Raw genomic sequence first — 21,794 nt, 5'->3', positions numbered from 1 at the left:
TTTCATCTGGATGTTACAAGCTTTTCATTTGACAGCACAATCATTAAAATATAATAAAATAGAATAAGTCACTTGCAAAGAACTGTGGATGAAGCCAGCTAAAGTTTGGGAATCAGAACTCCCAATCAATTAGTTATAAAAATATTGCTAACAAACAAAAGCAAGCATGAAAAGAAATATTTTTTCTACATTTTGAAACAGAGGCCTAATGAATAAAGACGTTTTTCATTATTGAGTCACTGGACTTATTACAATGAAATTTGTATCCCAAAATTGTACGTACAGCTTAGAAAGGAATGCAATATATTGGAGTGTGTAATTCACATGTTCATGTTTCACTTGACTGAAGTCTTGTGTCTTTGACTTCTTTCAAAATCTCTCTTGAGCAGATTTGCATGAATTACTGTTCTGTAGAAGGATTAGAGAGGGAAAAAAGCAGTGGTATGGGGTATAGTTATATTTAAGCACAATAGGAAATTAATGCATAACATATACTTTAGAATTCTATATTCTCAGAGAGTTGTTCATGAACATAATTATTAGGGGATGAAAGAAATTTTCTTTCAGATTAGCACTATTAGAATAGAACATAGAGAGAGACAGAATTTTTTAGAAAATCTATTCCAAAAGATAAGGCACAAACATAATTACTCTGCTCCTGATTTCTACATAGATGAGAAACTAACACAGAACCTGTGTAGGGGCTGAGTATAGTGGGAAGGCAGCAAATGATAAGTGAGTTGAATTAACATACATGTCTTTGAACCTAAGGCCACCTCCCTTGTCTATAATCTCTCTGGGCAATAACTTTTTTCCTTGGACATAAACAAGAGGTCTGTACAACTCATTGCTAAATTCCTCTCTGATACTAGCATGTGGGAAAAGGGCTCTGGATTGGTCTCCATCAAATCTGACCCTCCACCTTTCTTGGCTAGAAAGTTGGATTTATGTTACTCTTGAAGAGTGTGTAAAATGGATGAGTAGAGTTTTGCTCTTATGAAAACAGTGTTTTCCACAGTCTTCTTCTATTTGGGTATAATAGGAACTGTGTATCCCAAATATTTTCCTGTGAGAAATGAGCTGATGGAGTACATGTGCCCATCACCATGGACAGCGAACTCAGATTCACTTATTCTCATTTCCCTCCAGGCATAAACAATGTGCAAGTTTACGGGGGTTAAAGTAGTTCATACTTTACACCGTAACATTTGTAGTTCTTGTTGAGATGGCATGGTCACTCTACTGTCTCTTACTGCCTTTGACTTGTACATTTCTTCATAGCAGAATTCTACGAAAACAGGACTAAAACATTTTTTAATAGTTGTATGTGTTTCCCAATGTTTCCTGTGAGATGGGATCAGATTTTATAACTCATTTCACTAACTGACTAAGGAACATTTAGTAACCTCATTTGCACAAATATACAAAAATGAAAGAAGCCTGAAAATTGGTTCATCTGACTTTCCATTGGTTCTTTGGACTTTTCCACTGCTTTTCCATATATTTGAGACATGAATTGAGAACCAAAGCATTAATCTCGCTAATATATGAATGCACATAATTCCTTGTGTACAGCATAATCTGTCTTCTTCCATGCCTTTTGTCATATTGTCCTTTAGCCTGCAACTGCCTTATCTTGCCCTGGGCACTGTTCATCTCTCTTTGAGACTGGCCCCTCACGATTCTGTCTCCAGAAGTCTTTGCTACCTGCTTCAGTCTCTTTAGACGCTATTGCCTCTAATACCTTAAAATCTGTTCACTGCAATAAGCACCTTTCACTAGATTCTCAGCTTCTGAAGGATAGAGACATAAACTGGTAAATCTAATTAAATGTGGTGCCTAGCCCACAGTAAGCATTTGTTGCACTTAAACTAACAAAGGTATTTTAATATGCTTTGGTGGGTTACGTCGTCCCAAACTTTTGCAGACCATCCTACAGAAAGGCTCAATATTATATAGGAAGAAATGGCAGAGGAAATGTGAAATGCTAAATTTGTCATCAAAGTACATCAGTAGTTAAAAGCAAATAGAAATGGAGTAACAAAAAATTAGGCTTTAGTATCAAAACATTTTTTTGAAACCATGAAAACATTTTTTTGAAGCTATGCATAATTTAGATTAAAAAATACACATATTAGTTTCACCTGAAAGTCTCATAATTAGGTAGCCTTAGTAAATTAAGTAAATCTGCACATGACTGAAAACTTTGTTAAGTATAGGCAGATTGGGTTTTATTAATCCTTTTAGCTGAGAATTTTGTATATGCCATTTAAAAAAAACTGTTAATGTTTATTTATTTACTTTTGAGAGAGAGAGAGAGAGAGAGCGCAGTGGGGGAGGGACAGAGAAATAGGGGGAGACAGAGAATTCGAAGCAGGCTCCAGGCTCTGAGCTGTCAGTGTAGAGCCTGATGCAAGACTTGAACTTGTGAAACCGTGAGATCATGACCTGAGCTGAAGTTGGACGCTTAACCGACTGAGTCACCAAGGTTCCCCTGTATATGCCATTTACTCTACACAGCATTATCTTCTTAGGACTAAGTAATTATGTAACAACCATGGTACACAAGGTAGCCCAACAAGGCAAATCCTGCCTATAGACTATATACCTTGAGTAAATCTTTAATTCTTTACTCACTCCAAAGTCTAGGAAACCTAGCAAGTCCTTTGAAGATAGGTGCTTGGTCCCAGGTTAAAACTAGAACCCAAAAATTTACAGGTCTTCAGTTCTATCATGAGTTTTTATAATTATGGAAAAACCTCAGTCAATATTGTAGAAGGCAGAGTCAGGTCCTCTTTGCTTGAGCTGTAAAGCCCATTTCACAGGGATTTGTTCTTGGTGGATGTCTCCCAAAATAGACATCACTTGGATTTATGCTTTAGCCAACATTTAATAGGAACTATACACTTAACTATAGAGGTTATACAAGAGGCCATAATGAATAAAATAAATGAAATTGACTTGGTATTTAAACCAATAGCCGAGGCTGCAAGCACTCCTCGGTTCTTAGGAATTAATTGCTCTCATGCTGGTAGAGAGGCTCCAGCATTGTTAGAGTTTATAGTTTTTTCTGTAAGGAAATACTAATACTTGGATTTTTGTTAATGTAAAAATCTTCCACTTGTTTTTAAGTTGGCAATGAATACTCTTTTAAAAAACCACTGTGCGGGTTAATACTGTTTTATGTGGGGGCACCTGGGTGGCATTTGACTCTTGATTTCAACCCAAGTCATGCTCTCAGGGTCTTGGCATCGAGCCCTACATGGGGCTCTGTGCTGAATGGACCTGCTAAAGATTCTCTCTCCCTCCACTGCTTTCTTCCACTCGCATGATATCTCTCTCTTAAAAAAAATACTGTTCTGTGTGAAAAAAATTGACCTGTAGTTTTCCACATGTTGTGTATATATGTAGCACCTGCAAGTGGAAAAACGGGGGGCCAAGTGACTAGGCAGTTGTGTAGAGGAGGTCATTTGGTCACAGAGCCTGCATTACTTATTAGAGCCAACGGGCATGAGCACTTACTATGGCTAAGAACTGTTCTAAATGCTTTACTTGTTATAACTCATTTAATCCTCATAAAACTTCATGAGGTCGATATTATCATTATGTCATTATTAATTACCTCCCCATTATCTATCAGTATCTCTACAATAGTAGCTTCCTCATGGTAACACAGCCGGAAGTATGGATTCAAACCCAGGTCTGGCTGCAGATCAGGGGCTATTAAACTGTACACACTCTACGGTCTTCTATATACAACATGCAGTTTGGAAAATAAAAATATACAAAAGATTTAACTTTTGCTTTTACTTACAGTTTTTGTTTTACCTTTTAAAAATTATTTTATTTTTTTCTTTTATAGTTTATTGTCAAGTTGGTTTCCATGTAACACCCAGTGCTCATCCCGACAATTGCCATCACCCCCTTCCCCGCTTCCCCTTCCCTCTCAACCCTCGGTTTGTTCTCAGTACTCAAGAGTCTCTTATGGTTTGCCTCCCTCCCTCTCCCCAACTATTTTTCCTTCTTAGCCTCCCCCATATCCCATGCCAAGTTTCTCCTGTTACATTTATGAATGGAAACATATTTACCTAGTTTTTAAAAATGTTATTTATTTACTTGGAGAGAGAGAGAGAACACAAGTAGGGGACAAGCTTCATACTATCAATGCAGAGCCCAACTCAGGACTTTATCTCAGCAACCATGAAATTATGACCTGAGTTGAAATCAAAAGTCAAATGCTTAACCAACTGAGCCAGTCAGGTGCCCCTGTTTTACCTTTTTCTTAAAAGATACTTTGTGCCTAAGGGATAATTTCATTATGCTGAAGACAAATGTTCACATTAAAAAAATCTTACAGAAGTAGCATCAATAAAATAGAATACAAATGAATCCATCGATAAAATAGAATACAAATGAATCCATCGATAAAATAGAATACAAATGAATCTATCGACAAAACAGAATACAAATGAATCTTAATTGGGCATAAGCCTCCCAACTCAGAAGTTTTTTACCCCCCCAAAAGGCAAAAGGCATTAAGAATATTAGCACCAACCTGGATTTCTTGGTTCTACAGAACTTTCAGGATCTGCATCCTCTGAGTGTACGTGTTTCACAGGAGATGAACTTTTCTATGAATAAAAACCAAATAAATATTAATGCCACAATTTTTTAAAAGTTAAGACCTTATAAAGAAAATGCCTCAAGTTAAAAATAGTTTTGGGGGTGTGGTGCCTGGGTGGTTCAGTCGGTTAAATGCCCAACTTTGGCTTAGGTCATGAACTTTAGGTCCATGAGTTTGAACCCCGCATCGGGCTCTCTGCTGACAGCTCAGAGACTGGAGCCTGATTCAGATTCTGTGTCTCCCTTTCCTCCCCTCCTCTGCTCAAGTTCTGTCTCTCTCAAAAATAAATAAACATTAAAATAACCTTTTAAAGTATTTTTGGAGCTAAAGTTTGTTTCCTTTTGATTAAAATGTGCTTTGTAGAGGCTACTTTTGGAAGAATTCATGGTTTCATAGCTATTTACAAACTTTGATTTCAATTTGTGTTTACCTTTCTAAATAGTATTTGATGTTTCCATAGGTGAATTATTACCCCAAATATTGACTCTCAGATTTCCCTACTGTAATGAAAAGCTAAAATGGAAATTTTTTTAAAAAGAGGTTAGGGAGCTCCTGGGTGACTCAGTTGGTTGAGGGTCAGACTTTTGATTTTGTCTCAGGTTGTGGTCCCAGGGTCGTGGGATCCAGCCCTGTGTTCTGCTATGCACTGAGTGTTGAGCTTGCTTGATATTCTCTCTCTCTCAGGTAAAAAAAAAAAAGAGATAAGGTCTCTTAGCATATTGGACATGATCTAATTTTTCTATATACATACAGAATATTTTATCTGAATTTTGCAAACTAAGTATTTTATTGACTTTTTTTAGGTTTTAGATCACCACCCAAGAGAGAAGACAACTCATTTTGCCATATAGGCCCAAACACAAGAAGATACTTTTCTCCTAATATTTATACTGCAGACAAGAGGAGTCATCTTACATTCAAGTCTTTGTAAAATTCTTATATTACAACAGCTGCTCTTAATTACTTTTATTAAGAAGTATTATTTAGACAAGATACATTTACATGCAGTATTTATAATCAATCATAGGCTTGGATCATTATAGAAGTCACCTAATAGAAGTTGTTAAGGAAGAAAAAGGCAGGGGTGCCTGGGTGACCCAGTCAGTTAAGTGTCCAACTTGGTTCAGGTCATGAGCTCACAGTCTATGAGTTTGAGCCCTGAGTCAGGCTCTGTGTTGCAGCTCAGAGCCTGGAGCCTGCTTCAGATTCTGTGTCTCGCTCTTCTCTCTGTCCTTGTCCTGCTCACACTCTGGCTCTCACTCTCTCTCAAAACAAAACAAAACAAAACAAAACAAAACAAAACCCAAAAAAACATTAAAAGGAAAAAAAGAAAAAAAAGCAAAAAGCAAAAAGCAAAGGAACTTAATGTTAACTTACTATCAATCTTGTTACACTCCTGTCATAGCAATGTTGTCACCCTTCTACATAAGCCTTTTTTTAAAGAATATATATAGTGGTTATGGTGTCAAGATCACAATGGAGATCAAGAGCAGAGGATGAATGAGAACTCAATCAGACCATTCTTTGGTGACTAGGTCCTTAATGATCCAGGATTACAGTTCTAATTATAGCATCATAAACACACACACAAATGTTGTGTCTTTAACATCTTAAATATAAAGTTATAATAATGGTGATGTGCTTTGGAATGCTGTATCATATGGATGTAAAGTTAGCTTTTGTGATGAAAAAAATCGCTCATGCTGGAAAACACATAGGTGGGATTTCAACAATTTGTATCAGGAAATATGAGAATGAAAAACAGCAAGTGTGTTAAACATATGTAAATATATCATGTGTTTTAAATATTTTGCACACACAAGTTAAAGTATATACTATAATTAGAAATTTGACTATTTCTTCTGTATGCATCAAAGTATATTAAATCAAGTGAGACAAAAATTTTGCAAATTTTTTCATTGGAAAATAGAGGATAGTTTTATATTTCAGGTTCCTTTATTGGGCAAAAAAAAAGTGTCCAGTTGAAAAAGGCGAAGTGTTATGGAATTTTGTTTCTCTTTGAGTTGCACTGCACTCAGAGGAAGAGCACTTACAGCAAAATGAAAAACTGAATCTCACCTTTATCAGTTTCTTAATACAGAAGGCGGTCAAGAGGATGGTTCCAACGACGCCAGCCATGACTGCATAAACAATCCCTACTATCTCTATGGGAGAGAAAAAGAACAGAAAATTACAAAAATATGAAATAAACTACCACAGAACAACTGAAAAATAAAATGGGTAAAAACATGGTAATCTCACTTTGCCTTTTTATAGAAAATACATTGATATACTTTAAATGTATTTTATATTTTAAAAAAATTAGGTTTCCACAGTAACCATGTGGGAGACTGGAACTTTAAGTGCTCAAGTCTTTGTCCAAGGTCGCACATCTAATGACAACTAAGACTAAAGAGTTCCAACTCACCTCCATTGTTCTAAGAAACTCACAGGTATAATTATGGATAAAGTTTTGTGGACATTCTACTTCGATATGGAAACAAAAACCACAAACTCTTTCATTGTTTCAAAGTTATGAGAGAAAACAATGTCTTGATGTACAAAAGGGTTTTGGACAGATCATTATTATTGAATCAGAAGTTTTGGAAGAAATAAACTATACTATAGGCTAATATAATATACGATGTGTATACTAATTAGTATATTTCTAATATAATACACAAAATACACTACACTGTAAATGTACTAAAAATATTTTTCAAATCTTTTACATGTCGAGAATGAAACAGTTTAAGTTAGAGTTTCTTGCATATTTATTCATATTTGTAGTGCTTTCAAATGAGGTAAATAGAACTGAAAGCAAGACAGAGAAGTGAAATGGCATATTTATTTGGCTAATTTATATTTAAAAGATTTATTATTGATTGGAAAAAAAAGTAAAAGTAGTTTTTTCTCTCACTGGTATTGTCCTGTCCATTTAGCTTTAATTCATGAAATAGTGATTCAGTTCTACAATCCATTTTTCTTTTTTAAAAACCATTTTTTAATTATGTTTATTTATTTTTGAGAGAGAGAGAGGCAAAGTGCGAGTTGGGGAGGGGCAGAGAATGAGGGAGACAGAATCTGAAGCAGGCTCCAGGCTCTGAGCTGTTAGCATAGAGCCTGACACGGAGCTCAAACTCACGAGTGTGAGATCATGACCTGAGCTGAAGTCAGACACTCAACCAACTGAGCTACCCTGGTGCCCCTACAATCCATTTTTCTTGTGTGAAGTATGGATGCAGTCCAAATGTGAAGGAGGCTGAGAAATGCAGAATAGTAAAGGAACACATGAATCAACTAAAGCTAGATCCACAGCAGCACCTAAGAAGTGGGGGTGACAGTCCTCCAGTCATAGAGGGTTGGGAGGATAACCCCAAAGTGGTGGCATAGGGCCCCAAATAAATCAGGGTTGAGATATAAATGGTCTATATTTATTCTTGATATGGTACCAACTAACTAGATGATTTTAAGCTCCTTGCTTTCTTTACAAAGAAGTTCCATTGCTTTGTAAGCTTTTACAAGACTTTACTCAAGTACCCATGGTTGGTTAGAAAGCTAAGCTATCTAAATTAAAAGAAAAATTATTATCAAATTATGTATTGCTAGTTCCAAAATGTTTAGGAAAATAAGAAATCCATATTTTTAATTTTAAAAAGAGCATATTTTGCTTGCCTTCACAGTTTTGTATGATCAAAGTTAATAACATATGCTCTTCTGTTTTAAAAATCAATGCTCCTTGGGACACCTGAGTGACTCAGTTTGTTGAGTGTCCGACTTCGGCTTAGGTCATGATCTCATGGTTCATGAATTGGAGCCCCGCATCGGGCTCGCTGCCTTCAGCACGGAGCCTGCTTTGGATCCTCTGTCCTCCTCTCTCTCTGCCTCCCCCCCCCCCCCCCCCCCCGCCCCCCGCCCCCGCTCATGCTCTCTCTCTCAAAAATGAATAAACATTTATTTAAAAAAATTGATGCTTCTTATTTTCTTAGGCACTTGGAACTAGCAATGTGCCTCGTTGACCTTAAATCAATAATTTAAGATAAAATTATTGTTATTCTACATTAAATATTAACATACCTCCTGTAGAAAATATGCGTGGATTATATACTGCTCCTAAAAAAAAGTTTTCAAAATAAAGTCAGAATACATAGAATGTGTCTTTACAATTTGTATTGGAGTTAGAGTCTTGGGTGGGTTTCTTTTTATTAACTTGGTTTGGCAGCTACTGTTCAATATTAAAATTTTTTTTAAATATTTATTTATTTTTGGCAGCTCTCGGCATGCCCCGCACTCGCTGCTGCCCGCCCGCCCAACCCTCCGTCTCCACCTAGCAGTGCCACAGAGCCGGAGCCCGAGCTGCCACCGCAGCCACAGCCGGCGGACACTATGGCTTCTGGGGTTACAGTGAATGACAAGTCATCAAAGTTTTTAATGATATGAAAGTAAGAAAATCTTCTACACGAGATCAAAAAAAGAAAGAAAGCAGTTCTCTTCTGTTTAAGCCATGACAAAACACAAATAATTGTAGAAGAAGCAAAGCAGATCTTAGTGGGTGACATTGGTGATACTGTAGAGGACCCCTACACATCTTTTGTGAAGATGCTACCTCTGAATGATTGTCGATATGCTTTGTATGATGCCACATATGAAACAAAAGAGTCTAAGAAAGAAGACCTAGTATTTATATTCTGGGCTCCTGAGAGTGGACCTTTAAAAAGCAAGATGATTTGTGCTAGCTCTAAAGATGCCATTAAAAAGAAATTTACAGGTATTAAACACGAGTGGCAAGTAAATGGCTTGGATGATAAAAAGGACCATTCAACACTTGGAGAGAAACTGGGAGGCAACGCAATAGTTTCACTTGAAGGAAAACCCTTATAAAATGACAGTTAGGTGCCATCTGGATCTTAAGGAGCTTCCATTTCTCCAGCTCAAATCAATTGAAATAGTATTAGGTGGTTTTTGTTTTTGTTTTTTTTCTCTTCCCACTTAGTCCTTCCAATACAGTGAATGAAGGAAATACCATTCATGTGAGCAGCCTATCAGTGATCGCCATTAGACTGTTCAATACGGTTACTTTTATGTAGAACCCAAGGAATGCCTTCCCCTCATATTTTAGCCAAAACAACTGGTTATATGCCTCCCTTGCAGCAAGCACTACAATGAAAGTGATTGTCAATGTGAATAGCTTAGAACACTGCAAAGGGTAAGCTGATCGAATGCCTTAAAAGTATTATCCACTGGTCAGACGGTAAACTTTATTCAGTATTATTTATAGTTGCACTTGATTGCAGTTCTGTGAGGCGCAAGCATTCATACACCTCACCTGCCTTGGCAAGCCTATTTTTGTGACATGGCGGCACAGATATAACACTGGGCATTGAAAGCACATTTTTTGGTAATGAGTATAACCCACCCCCTCTCCCCCAAAAGGAATGCCAATTAAGTTTTGTTAACTGTGTCATCAACTTATCCTAGTACCTCAGTATTCATTCCTGTTACCTGCATATCTTAAAAGAAACAGCTGTTATGAATGCCTTTCTGTTTCCCATTGCGTGTACACTACTGAGGCAGTGAGGAGTTCATGTTTACCATGTAAGTCATGCAACACTAAAATTATTTTGAATATCAGTCATGAGGCAATTTCTGTATAAAAGAGCCCTAAATGGAACATTGTTTTTGAGATCAAACTCCCTACCCTCACAAAAATGGCCGTGTTGCAATAAAAATGGTGGCATATTAAAAAAAATTATTTATTTTTGAAAGAAAGAGACAGACAGAGAGAGAAAGCAACTGTGAGCAAGGGAGGGGCAGAGAGAGAGGGAGATACAGAATCTGAAGCAGGCTCCAGGCTCTGAGCTGTTAGCACAGAGCCCGCCTTGGGGCTCGAACTGATGAACTGCAAGATCATGAACTGAGGTGAAGTCATCGCTTAACCAACTGAGCCACCCAGGCACCCCTGTTCAATATTTTTAAAAATTTTAATGTTTATTATTTTTGAGAGAGAGAGAGTGCAAACAGAAGGGGCAGAGATTGACAGAGACACAGAATCTGAGCTGTCAGCACAGAACCCGATGCAGGGCTCGAACTCACAAACTTCGAGATTGTGACCTGAGCCAAAGTCAGATGCTTAACCAACTGAGTCACCCAGGTGCCCTGCTACTGTTCAATTTTAAGCAGTTAGCTAATAAAATTTAGGAAGTAATGTGTCAATCTTAGTAGTCATTCCAGTGTCTACTTTCAACTACCCAACAAGTATTCAAGGGTCAAAACTTAGCAAACCATCTCCTTAAATGAAGGAAAGTGTTATTAAAAAGTACTGGAAGAATCACTTATCAACTTCTATCAAAAACAGTGCATTTTAAAAAACATGTAAAAATGATGAGGAAAAATGAGACACAGCGAGCCATCACCCCACTTGAACAGTAGCTCAACCCCAAGAAAGGTCATGTTGCTACCAGATTTCCAGATTTATACCATGGCCACCATCTGGATCCAAATCCTTATTGTGTCTCATCTGAGCTTTTATCAGCAGTTGCAACAGATTCCCTATCTGCAGAAGTTTCTAGTATTGTTGCCTTAATGCACCACCAGAGTTAACCTGATCAGCCCACATCTTACGTTTCTTTCTGTCTCCAATGCCACTTGACATCATGAAATTCTAAGACTACTATAGCCTTACAATTTTATTGAATTTATTTATTACAAATAACATTCTACCTTATTGTATCACATACTCAGGGACTTGGTTATACTTGATCATTCCTTAGAAGTTATGTTTAAAGGTTAATTGGGGCTGTGGGTTGGTATATGAGCTCTGGAGCAAAACAGATGGGGTTTCAGTCATAAGAATCTCCTTTACTAGTTATGTGGCCTTGGACAAGTTACTTAATTTCTCTGTGTTTTAACAATTTCTTGGGCAAATGAAGATCATAATACCTATCTCTCTGGGTTCCTGCAAGGATAAGATTAGATAATGCATAGAAACACTTCCAATGTTCTGCCATGCTAACCATTATGTTTAGGATATAATTCAGGACATATAGCACGGGATGTCTATATTTGACCTTTAAATGCTTTCTGGTTTGATACCATCATGTTGACTTCACATTGAAGTCACTTTGAAAATTAGATTGTCTCACTGAATGCAGAAGCTTTATAATTAGTTCCAAGCACTTAGCCTAATTTCCTCTCCTGGTCTCTGTTCTTAAAATTTGCTGCTTCCATTTATCTCAGTGCATTCTCTCAATGTTTCTATTAGCTTATGATCCTGCGGCCACTCTTAAGTTTTTTCTGAGCCTTAAAAAAAAATCTAGATTATCTTGCCTAAAACCCACCCACAAAAGACACTTTCCCTTTCTACATTCAGCCAACTCTTATGAGGTGGTCTTCTTTTTCCTAGAAAAATAACCAGAGAGGTGGCTGGGTGTCTCAATCAGTTAAACATCTAACTTAATTTTGGCTCAAGTCATGATCTCATGGTCATGAGATCAAGCCCTGTGTCAGGCTCTGTGCTGAGCATGGAGTCTGCAAAAAAGGGAAGGGAAGGGAAGGGAAGGGAAGGGAAGGGAAGGGAAAGGAAGGGAAGGGAAGGGAAGGGAAGGGAAGGGAAGGGAAAGGAAGGGAAGAAAGGAAAGGAAAGGAAAGGAAAGGAAAGGAAAGGAAAGGAAAGGAAAGGAAAGGAAAGGAAAGGAGAGAAAAGAAAAGATAACCCAAAATTGTGAATGCTGCCTGACTACCCTTTTTTCAACACTCAGCTTGGCTTAGAGGTCTCATTTACTAGGCAATTATGATGTGTCAGGCTCGGGATGAAGCAATTTTGCCTACATTTTCTTATTTGATCTTTACAGAAATAATGTAAGATGACTGTTATGGGCTCATTTTAAAATTAAGGGAACAGAAACACCTTAGGGAAGATTCACTCAGGGTCGACAGCTGGGACAGCAAACACAGCTTGGTTTGACCACAGACCACTCTCACCACTGTCCCGTGAGGTCCCTTTTATCTGTGTGCACCATTTCATGGTCATATTCAGCAATTATGCACTCTTCTAGATTGTTTTAATTTCTTTAGTCCACAGTAGTATTTCTGTAAGATACTCCAGAAGTGAGAATTCCTCTGGAGTAGGGATTATGTCTACTTAGCTTCTGTTTCTCAGTATTCATCACAGTTTTGCCACAGTGATAGGTCTAATTAGATAGAGTTGCATCATAACAATGACTCCAAAGTAACTATCTTAAAATATAAACAAACCCTGTTTTATTTTTTTGGTTGTCTCTTCTTTTTTTGTTTGTTTGTTTCTTAAATTTCATCCATGAGTAAAATTATATGGTACTTGTTTTTCTCTGACTAACTTGTTTCACTTAGCATTATACGTCCTAAATCCACCCATGTTGTTGTAAATGGCAAGATTTCACGCTTTTTTATGGCCAAGTAATATTCCATTGTATATATATACTACATCTTTATCCATTTCTCTATGGATGGACACTTGGGTTGCTTCCATTTCTTGGCTGTTGTAATTAATGCTGCAATAAACATAGGAATGCACATATATTTTCAAATTAATGTTTTCATTTTCTTTGGGTAAATATTCAGTAGTGGAATCACTGGATCATATGGCATTTTGACTTCTGTTTTTTTGAGGAACCTCTATGCTGTTTTTCACAGTGGTGACACCAGCTTGCATTTCCACCAACAGTGAAATGGGTTAAGGGGATTAAGAGTACATGTCTTGTGATCATTATATTGTATATCTGAAACTAATATCATATAATATGTTAATTATGCTTGAATTAAAAAATTTTTAATGAATAAACTTTGTTTCCCATCTGGGAGATGTTAGTTTATAGCAACTAAAAATTCTTGTCTTGTTTTCTTACCAGGAATGTTGAAACGTTGGCCCACTCTACCTATATAAAACAGAAGTAGAGAAAAAGATAAGAAACAAGGTGACTGAGTGGACTCTAGAACATATCATAAAATAAAAGTTTATTCCTGTTTTCTTACCAGGAGTGCTGAAACGTTGGCTCGCTGTGGTATCCAAACCTATATAAAATAGAAGTTGAGAAAAAGATAAGAAACAAGGTGACTGGGTGGACTCTAGAACATATCATAAAATAAAAGTTTATTCTATGTCCCTCCCAGTGGCAGCTCTGGAATTTCTACAGCAGGGGTTTACAGATGAGGAAAGTGTATATTTATTTCCTCATGTGTGAAATGATAAAACCTGCCTCAAAATGTCACTATAAGAACTAAAATAATTTAGTGTGTGTGTGTGTGTGTGTGTGTGTGTGTGTGTACACACACATTAGCAGAGTTCTTGGCACATAATGAGCTTTACATATATGTTGGTTATTATTGTTATTATCCTTATAAAGGGGGGAAGGAACTAAAAACTTTTTTTGCACAGTATTTTCCATACTTCCAATTTGGGAAATTGTTTATATTAAAGAAACAGGGAGACTCATGGTGATTACACAGGACAAATGTTCTGCCTCATGCATCCCTGTCTCCACCTCATTGGTACAAGTCTACTTCCCTGGTAAAAATGAAAACAAAGACATGACTGAATTCAATTTCTTCTCACTTAATAGAGTGTAAATCAATTCTAAGGTGCCCCACCCACACTTCTTTTTTCTCTTTCAAAAGTAGCATTTCCAAGTTGTAATAGAATTGTATGAAATGCTGGCTCCAGTCTGAAATGAGTGGCTGAGGATGCAGGTAACCAAGTGATGTAATCAATTCAAGGCCAAGGTTATTCGTTAGAATATATATTCTCATGTATCCTTTTAAAATCTCATGAAATGCATTACAAGTCAATTTTTAGAATGAAAACAATTATACTTTTATTTTTAAATTTTATAAATGTCAAATTTGTGAATTATTTCATAAAGTTTTAAAAATTAAATAAGATTTTTTATTGGAAATATAATCTGTTCAATGAAGAAAAGTTGGGAAATATGAGGAAAGCAAGAATAATATAAAAATCATCTCTTAACAAACTACCCAGAGTTGGACACTTTAAACATTTTGGTATAGAGCCATCTGACCTTTTAGCTTTTGCATCTAAATATAAGACCATTGTGTTTAAGTAAGTATAAATATGTACATAGTGTTTAAAATATACATACCACAGACATGTGCCCTATGTCACAGATTATTCTTCTATGGCAAGTTTTTAAGGCTGCATAGAATTCCACTTTGTGAATGTACCATTGTTTAGTCATCAATCACTGACTTTGAGCATTTATGTTATTTTTATGCTTATGAGACTTATAAATCATTCTTAGATATATATCAGTGATCTGAACACTGTGGATGTATGTCTGCCTCTTCCTCTGAGACATTCTAGTAAGGGAAATGGGGCCCAGCTACAATGAAGAGCGGGTGGAAGAGCTCCTCCAGGCATTCCCCGGAGAGTGTCACTTTGGAGCCTCACCTCAATGCTCAAGGTTTCATGGAGAATGTGCAAAGAATTGAAAATGTCTTTGACATTTCTGATCAGTCTACTCAAGGACAGAATACCAAGACCTGCCTCTTTCTATCAGCTTCCAGCTAATCCTTATCCCCAAATTGTGCAGGTAGGACTCATTATTTTCCAACTGTTTTCCCCAATATTTTCTCCTCTCTTATAAATCCAATTTTCACCATGTTTCTCAACTTGTTTCAACCATTCGATTCATCACTCATATTTTTAAAAAATCGCTATACAGATTCACTAAATATAATAAATAAAATATGTCTCTAAGTTAATCTTCAACACTCAGGTGTATGATTTAAAAGATAAGAAGAAATGTTTTTAAGCAATAACCTGGTGATAGGTATTTGAAGTTTCAGCAACTATTAACATCAAAATTATGGAAAGAAATATTTTTATTGAGAATCAATGAAAGTGTGCAAAAATTATAAAAAAGTATAACTAATGAACAAAATTATCCATATCTTTTAGTTAATGTTATATCTCCTTATACCCTTCAGTTCAGTATAATTATTCACCTGTAGGGCATTAATTTATGATCACTTTAGGATACTAGAAAGTCTCTTTTGATACATAAAATTTGTTTCCAGGGCTAGCTCATTTTGAATTCCCTCAGCATTAGAATAGTGCTTTGTACATAATAGGTACTCAGTGAAATACTAATAGATATAGATTTTTAACCAATTTCTTACAGAGAAACAACTAGGTGAGTTTCCAGATTGCCTCTAAAATGAACATAACAGTGAATTAAATAAGCCATATGGCAAAGTGGCACGCACAGAATGAGTGCAAGAATATTTGAAACACATGCATTCACAGAAGACCAACAAAATATTTTAAACATTTCAATACCATGCACATATTTTAAACCCAAGAAAAAAATCTAAAACTGAGAAACAAAACAAGCCACATTCAAATTTTTAAGTGTTGAAAGTGTTAAAATGCTAAAAGTTTAACCAAAGCCAGTGAGGAGATTTGGCTGCCAGCACAAATATACCCCTCCTCCAGGCTTCCTAACTCTTCTGCAGAACATCAGGGACTGCTGGAGTCTGGGTTTGCAGGGGCTAGTTAGGGAGGTGTGCTCAGTCTGTGGGCGGGGGCCCCTTCCTCTTTAGGCACACCTAGAAGGCCTTGTGTGATCCAGCCCCACACTTGTTTCCACACCTCATTGCTTGCCCCAAACCTTCTCTCTTCAGGTACAAGCCACATTAGATGCTTCTTGGTTCCTCAAAGACCCTGTACTTTCAATGCCCACACATTTGTGCCTCCTCTTCCATTTGCCTGAAATATCCCTTCCCACACTCATCTGGCCTAGCTATCTGCTTTTCAGGTCTTAGCTCAAAACCATTTCATTTTGGAGGTCCTTTCTTATTTCCCCTACCTAGACCACAAACTCTACCAAGTCCCCAGTGTTTGGCATGGTGTGGTAGAGTCTCAAACAATTGACTGTAATTCATATCTGTCTTACCAGGGTCCTGATGGTTACTGAGAATCTTGGGTATTCATTCATTTTTCCATTAACTTACAAAAGTGTTTTAGCATGCTCACAAAGAACACAATAAACAAATAAATAATTCATGGTCTTGACTGCAAGGAAATTCCAGCTGGGTAAAGAAACACAATGATTTCATGAAGTATAATAAAGTGTTTTAGGGTGGTGGAGAAGAGGGGGCAAAAAGGTCAATTCTACCGGAAGGAGGAGGAGGTGGAAAGACCTCATGGAGGTGTTCTTTAAACTCATCTTGAGAGAACTCTAGGATTTTGACTGTGTGGACATTTAGGTATAGAGTCAGTAGTGTCAGCAGTGTCTTGGAATTTGAGATGCCACTGAGGGAACTGTAAGTATCTGTGTGGCTGCATCACAAGAGTGAAGAGAACAACGCAGCAAACAAGGGAAACAGCCGGAGAGGCAGTGAAGCGCTGCTGTGCGCTGTGGGCCGTGGTAGGGGATTTGGCCTTTATCCTTAAAGCAGTGGAGAGACCATAAAGGGTTTGGACCAAATTTTCATTCGTGAGATGTCACTGCCAATAGTAGGTTGGATGATATGAGAAAGAAGAGCATGCCCAGAACTCCTCATAAGAAGATCCCACCTTGGGTTCAGTAGTTGTCAAGATAAGCAGTCCTCTGGCAACCTAGCCACGCCTCCTCACGGAGGGTCCTTATCACTACTAGGCATTGCTTTTGGTGCAGAAGGCCTGCAGTCTAAAGGCTTAAAGGAGTAGAAAATTTCAGCACGTTGTAAAAAAATATGGCAAAGACCCAACAATAGGACCTAACATTTCTTAAAACAGGTACTTTAGGCTTTGGCTTTTAAACAGTCAGAGAAGGAGAGCAAAGTATTTTAAATGTATAAGCAAAGTATATATAACTTTAAAAAATATTTTTATATTGAAATGAGAAGATGCATAGGGAGAGAAACCTAGTCAAAAGAAGTTTTGAACTTTATCGAAACCATTTTCAGCCTATAGCAAATAAACTTTTTTCTTTTCCAACAGCTATTTTTCAGAGGAAAGGAGCATTTAGTGGAAATTTTCTTCCGAAGAATTAGCTGAAACCCAAGGCTCTAAACTGTAGTCAGAACTTAAGAATATCTAACATCGAAGGCAACACATTGTTTAGAGCAACAAAATCTTTGAGGCAACTTCTAAAAACTGCAGATACTTTATTCAAGTCCTCATTGCAAATGTTGTGGTTTACTTGCACTCTTACCAAAGCCGAATGAATGGTGGACAAATTGATCTGAGGCTGAAATTTTCCACTGATGTTCTTAGAAATACCTGTTTTGAGTCTCCAGATTTAGTTGCTTTGATGTAATTTCTTATCACAGTCACCTAAAGTTCCCAACACAGTAAGTAAATACATACACTAAACAAATAAACAAATGTCCTAAGAACAACTTGATTAAAAAAATGTTTTTTTTATGTTTAAACATCATTTGCTCAATAATCAAATATCTGTCCCTGATCTATAAAGTAATCTTTGTCATAGTTTTTCTTCCATTTTCAGAAAGAAAAATAGTCTTGTAAGTGTTTCAATAATAGTTAATACCTGTGCTTGCTTAGCAGTATGAGGAAGGCTCACACATCTGTTACTAAAATACATAGTTAGCAAAAAAAAAAAAGTCATCTTGAACGAAACATAGCTATGCTCACTCACATAAATTTTTATATATTCTAAAACTTAGTTAAATTGTAAAGACTTGCTGGTTATTCTAAGATTCACGTGGGACAATATGAAGAATTTTATCAATCACTTCAAATTAAATAAACCAGCCCCCAGTTGAAAAATGTCACTTAGGAGAAACAAAAGAAGAATCTCTTTGTACATTCCCAGGTGCTTAGGCTACTTCCAAATTCAAGGCAAGGAAACCAAAATCCCATAATACGTACCCCTAACAACCATTGGGAGTGTTTTGATGCTTACATTTGACAGCAACAGCTCTCCAGTCTATCTGACTCTCCCACGTACAGTGGGCCCTAATCAACTAACGAACATCTGTGGACATGTGGTTATACAAAGTTGCAACATTTCTGTGAATAAGGGGATACGTAGGGCTTTTTATAATAGAATCGTCAGTTGGACTGACTAGGTAGAAAGCATCTGAGCAAATCTGTAACCGTTGAACAACAGATGTGGCTTGCTTAAATCTGTTAGGGATGGACTTATGAGAAAGATCTCTCTCTCTCTCTCTCTCTCTTTTTTTTTTTCTTGTGCTCTGCGTCCTCAGATTTCTGTAAGTAAATTTCTTTCAAGAAATCCAATTGCATCATTTGCAAACTTTCAAAAGGTCAATTTGAATACTGTCATTTTTAATTCAGAATGTACGTTTACATTTTATATTACAAGGTCTCTTGGAACATCTAGTCCAACTTCCTTACTTTACAGATAAGAAATTTGATATCATAAAAATTAAATGATAATTGTTTAACACAGCTGGTAAGGAATAGAATCAAGACCTAATTCTGCTAGATTCCAATAATGTTTCCATTTCCAGATCTGTGACTGGTCAAAATATTGTCAGCAAGATTTCTTGGATATGTTAGCAAATTAGCTGGTGAACACTGGGGTCCATTATACACATAAAAAGACAGATTGCTTGAGATTCTGGGATCCTAAGGCCACAGAGTTTTAAAATAGTCATGTATTCTTCATTTTGACTTTTACACACCAATTTATTGTGCTGATTACATTATATTTGAGCCCTCAGTGTTTTTTTGCTATAGCCACTAAGAGGAACTGTTTTCTAGTAATTTTGACATGATGGTCATTTTTTAAATATGTTCACTTTTCCTAGGAAGAGCACATCCAGATTATTCCTGAAAAATTCTACTTCTCTAAGATATATATATATGTGTGTGTGTGTGTGTGTGTGTATATATGTATATATATATATATATATGAGGTATTATGAAAGATGTGTCAGCATCTGGCTACCCAACATCACACATTTCCTTAGTTGCTCTAAAAAATGTACTCTGAAGTCCTTACCCCATGCCTACTTTCAATAACTCACTGGCAGAAACTTCAAGGATGGGAAGAATTTTGGGTAGACATGTGGAAGAGGAGGAATCAAGGTAAAGAGATAGTATAAGCTAAAATGCAGACAGGGGAGTTGTAATGTGCATTTGTGTGGAGACCAGGGAACAGGTGGCAGGCAAAAACTGGCAAACTTCTCAGATTGATGAGTTTCAAGTTCAAGTGGCAAATTAGTGCAAAATAAGTCACAAGGGTAGCTTCAGCAAGGCCTCAAATTCCTCGTTTAAAATTTTGTTTCGGTTAAGCATCTGACTTTGGTTCAGGTCATGATCTCACAGTTCGTGGGTTCAAGCCCTGTGTCGGGCTCTGTGCTGACAGCTCAGACCCTGGAGCCTGTTTTGGATTCTGTGTCTCCCTTTCTCTCTGCCCCTCCCCTGCTCATAGTCTGTCTCTCCCTCTCCAAAATAAATACACATTAAACAAATTGTTTGTTTGTTTGTTTTGGTTCCCAGACATTGAAATGGCATTTGTTTTGGTACTTTGTAAAAAGTACATTACAGTGACTGGAACTGAATTACATAATTTTAGGTTCTAGAAGGGTGTAATGAATAAATTAATATATGACCCAGAGTATTAAAGATTCTAAATTTTCATGACTGTATCATCATCTGAATTGTTCCAGAACATTTGCCTCTTTTCTTTCTTACCCTAACTGCTCTGACCTCACAGATATTCACTAAAACAGAATGAAATGTCCGTATATTGAGGCAGTGAACATGAGAAGGCCCCTGTCACTATCCCCAGTGTACCAAGAAGGTGGGGCAACTTGTGGGCCCAGGACACATTTAGGGTTACAATGGGGAATAGAGGTCCAGTCTCTTAATACCCCGCTCTGTGCTCTATCCACCAAATCACACGGCTTTCCCAAACAGCTGACATTTTTAACATGAAACCTTATTAGAAGGATAACAATAAAGTGCAATGTTGGACAAATACCCTATAATTTTGCTTTATGCCAAAACTTCCAGTAGCAGAGCTCCTGTCACGAGGTGATAAAGTTGACTCTTACAGCTGCTGGTTTGGGTTTGGTTCCCTCCTGACTGGGACTTGATAGAAGTCTTATCTTATGAAAGCAAACTCTTACAAGGACACATCCTGCATATGAAATGCCTTAAATAGTTTCCAAGTCAGAAAACTAAATTTTCTAAGTGCTGTAGGTTTCTTTTGGCATTGGATGACCATGAATATTGATTGATACATTTATTTGTGGAAGTTTTACATAGCTAGGTTGTGGTAAAACAGGGACAAAAACTCACATCTGCTGACTTCCAGCTCAGTGTCTTTTCTGCCAGGCCCTATTTTATACAGAATGAGTGTACAAGTGGGGATCCGGCCTGCCACCCCAAAAAATGTTTGGAGTAGGCTTTGGATGTTAAGCAATATACTCAGTTTTGCGATTGAAAACAAAGGATTGACAAATTCAATCTGGGTCAAGTTGTCATTCATTTTTCTTTTTTGGAAAGGTTTTAGTAAGCCAAAAGAACAGTTACAATTTGGGGGAAAAAAAGAGCTTTCTAAAGGGGTTGTTGTGATAATATTTGAGCCTAGTGTTTTGAATGGCCCTCAATACTTTGTTTGAACCTCTGATCACTAGCTCTTAAGGAAGGGAACAGTCTGGTGCATTTAGTGGGTGAGGTGGCCAGTGCAATGACCCAGCTTTTTTCGTCTTTAGAGTGACATACTCTGGCAGTTCTCTTGAAGCCAGGTGGTCACACTTCTGCCTTTTCTTTCCTTGATAGAATAATAGCCCTTCATTGAGTCTGCCTTGAAGCTGCTGTGGACTAGGATGACAACGGCTTCCCTCAAAGAACCTTGAGCTTAGTAGCCTGGTTCTGTACTACCCAGCTGCTGGCCATTCTCACTGCTCCAAATCACTCATAGAAGGAAAAATCAGCCTATAATCTTGGCTGCTGTGCATTCTTCAGTCCAGACAGAAAGAAAGCAAGGGAGATTTATCTCCCTTGTCCCAGTGAGAAAAGAGGTCAGAGTTCCAGTCCAAGCTTTGCCACTAACTGGTTGAGGATCTGAGTAAGTCATTCAGCTTATCTGAGCCTCAGTTTCTTGCCTCTGATATGAGAGTAATGGAACAGATATCCTGTAAAGAATGTCACAAGTCCAAAATCATGGACATTTATATGGCTGAGATAATAATA

The 21,794-nt window shown here is 37.2% G+C and overlaps 1 protein-coding gene and 1 pseudogene across 1 annotated transcript in view; one reads left to right on the top strand and one right to left on the bottom strand.

Annotated features, from left to right (window-relative positions):
* Positions 1-21,794, bottom strand: part of GYPA (glycophorin A (MNS blood group)) — a 37,375-nt gene continuing 15,581 nt past the window's right edge. Inside the window, exons 3-8 of the mRNA XM_029956590.1 lie at positions 13,634-13,672; positions 13,507-13,536; positions 8,702-8,737; positions 6,704-6,789; positions 4,556-4,631; positions 1-408 (exon numbers count right to left, since the gene is read on the bottom strand). Of these exons, the coding sequence (XP_029812450.1) occupies positions 401-408; positions 4,556-4,631; positions 6,704-6,789; positions 8,702-8,737; positions 13,507-13,536; positions 13,634-13,672 (275 nt within the window). The 3' untranslated portion in view covers positions 1-400. The remainder of the gene's footprint in view (positions 409-4,555; positions 4,632-6,703; positions 6,790-8,701; positions 8,738-13,506; positions 13,537-13,633; positions 13,673-21,794) is intronic.
* On the top strand, positions 9,011-9,505 carry LOC115306180 (annotated as a pseudogene).

The sequence above is a fragment of the Suricata suricatta genome, chromosome 1 (assembly GCF_006229205.1).
Source record: "Suricata suricatta isolate VVHF042 chromosome 1, meerkat_22Aug2017_6uvM2_HiC, whole genome shotgun sequence".
NCBI classification, from domain to species: domain Eukaryota; kingdom Metazoa; phylum Chordata; class Mammalia; order Carnivora; family Herpestidae; genus Suricata; species Suricata suricatta.
The sequence above is the reverse complement of the archived record's forward strand: the minus strand, read 5'-3'. Positions and strand labels throughout refer to the sequence as shown.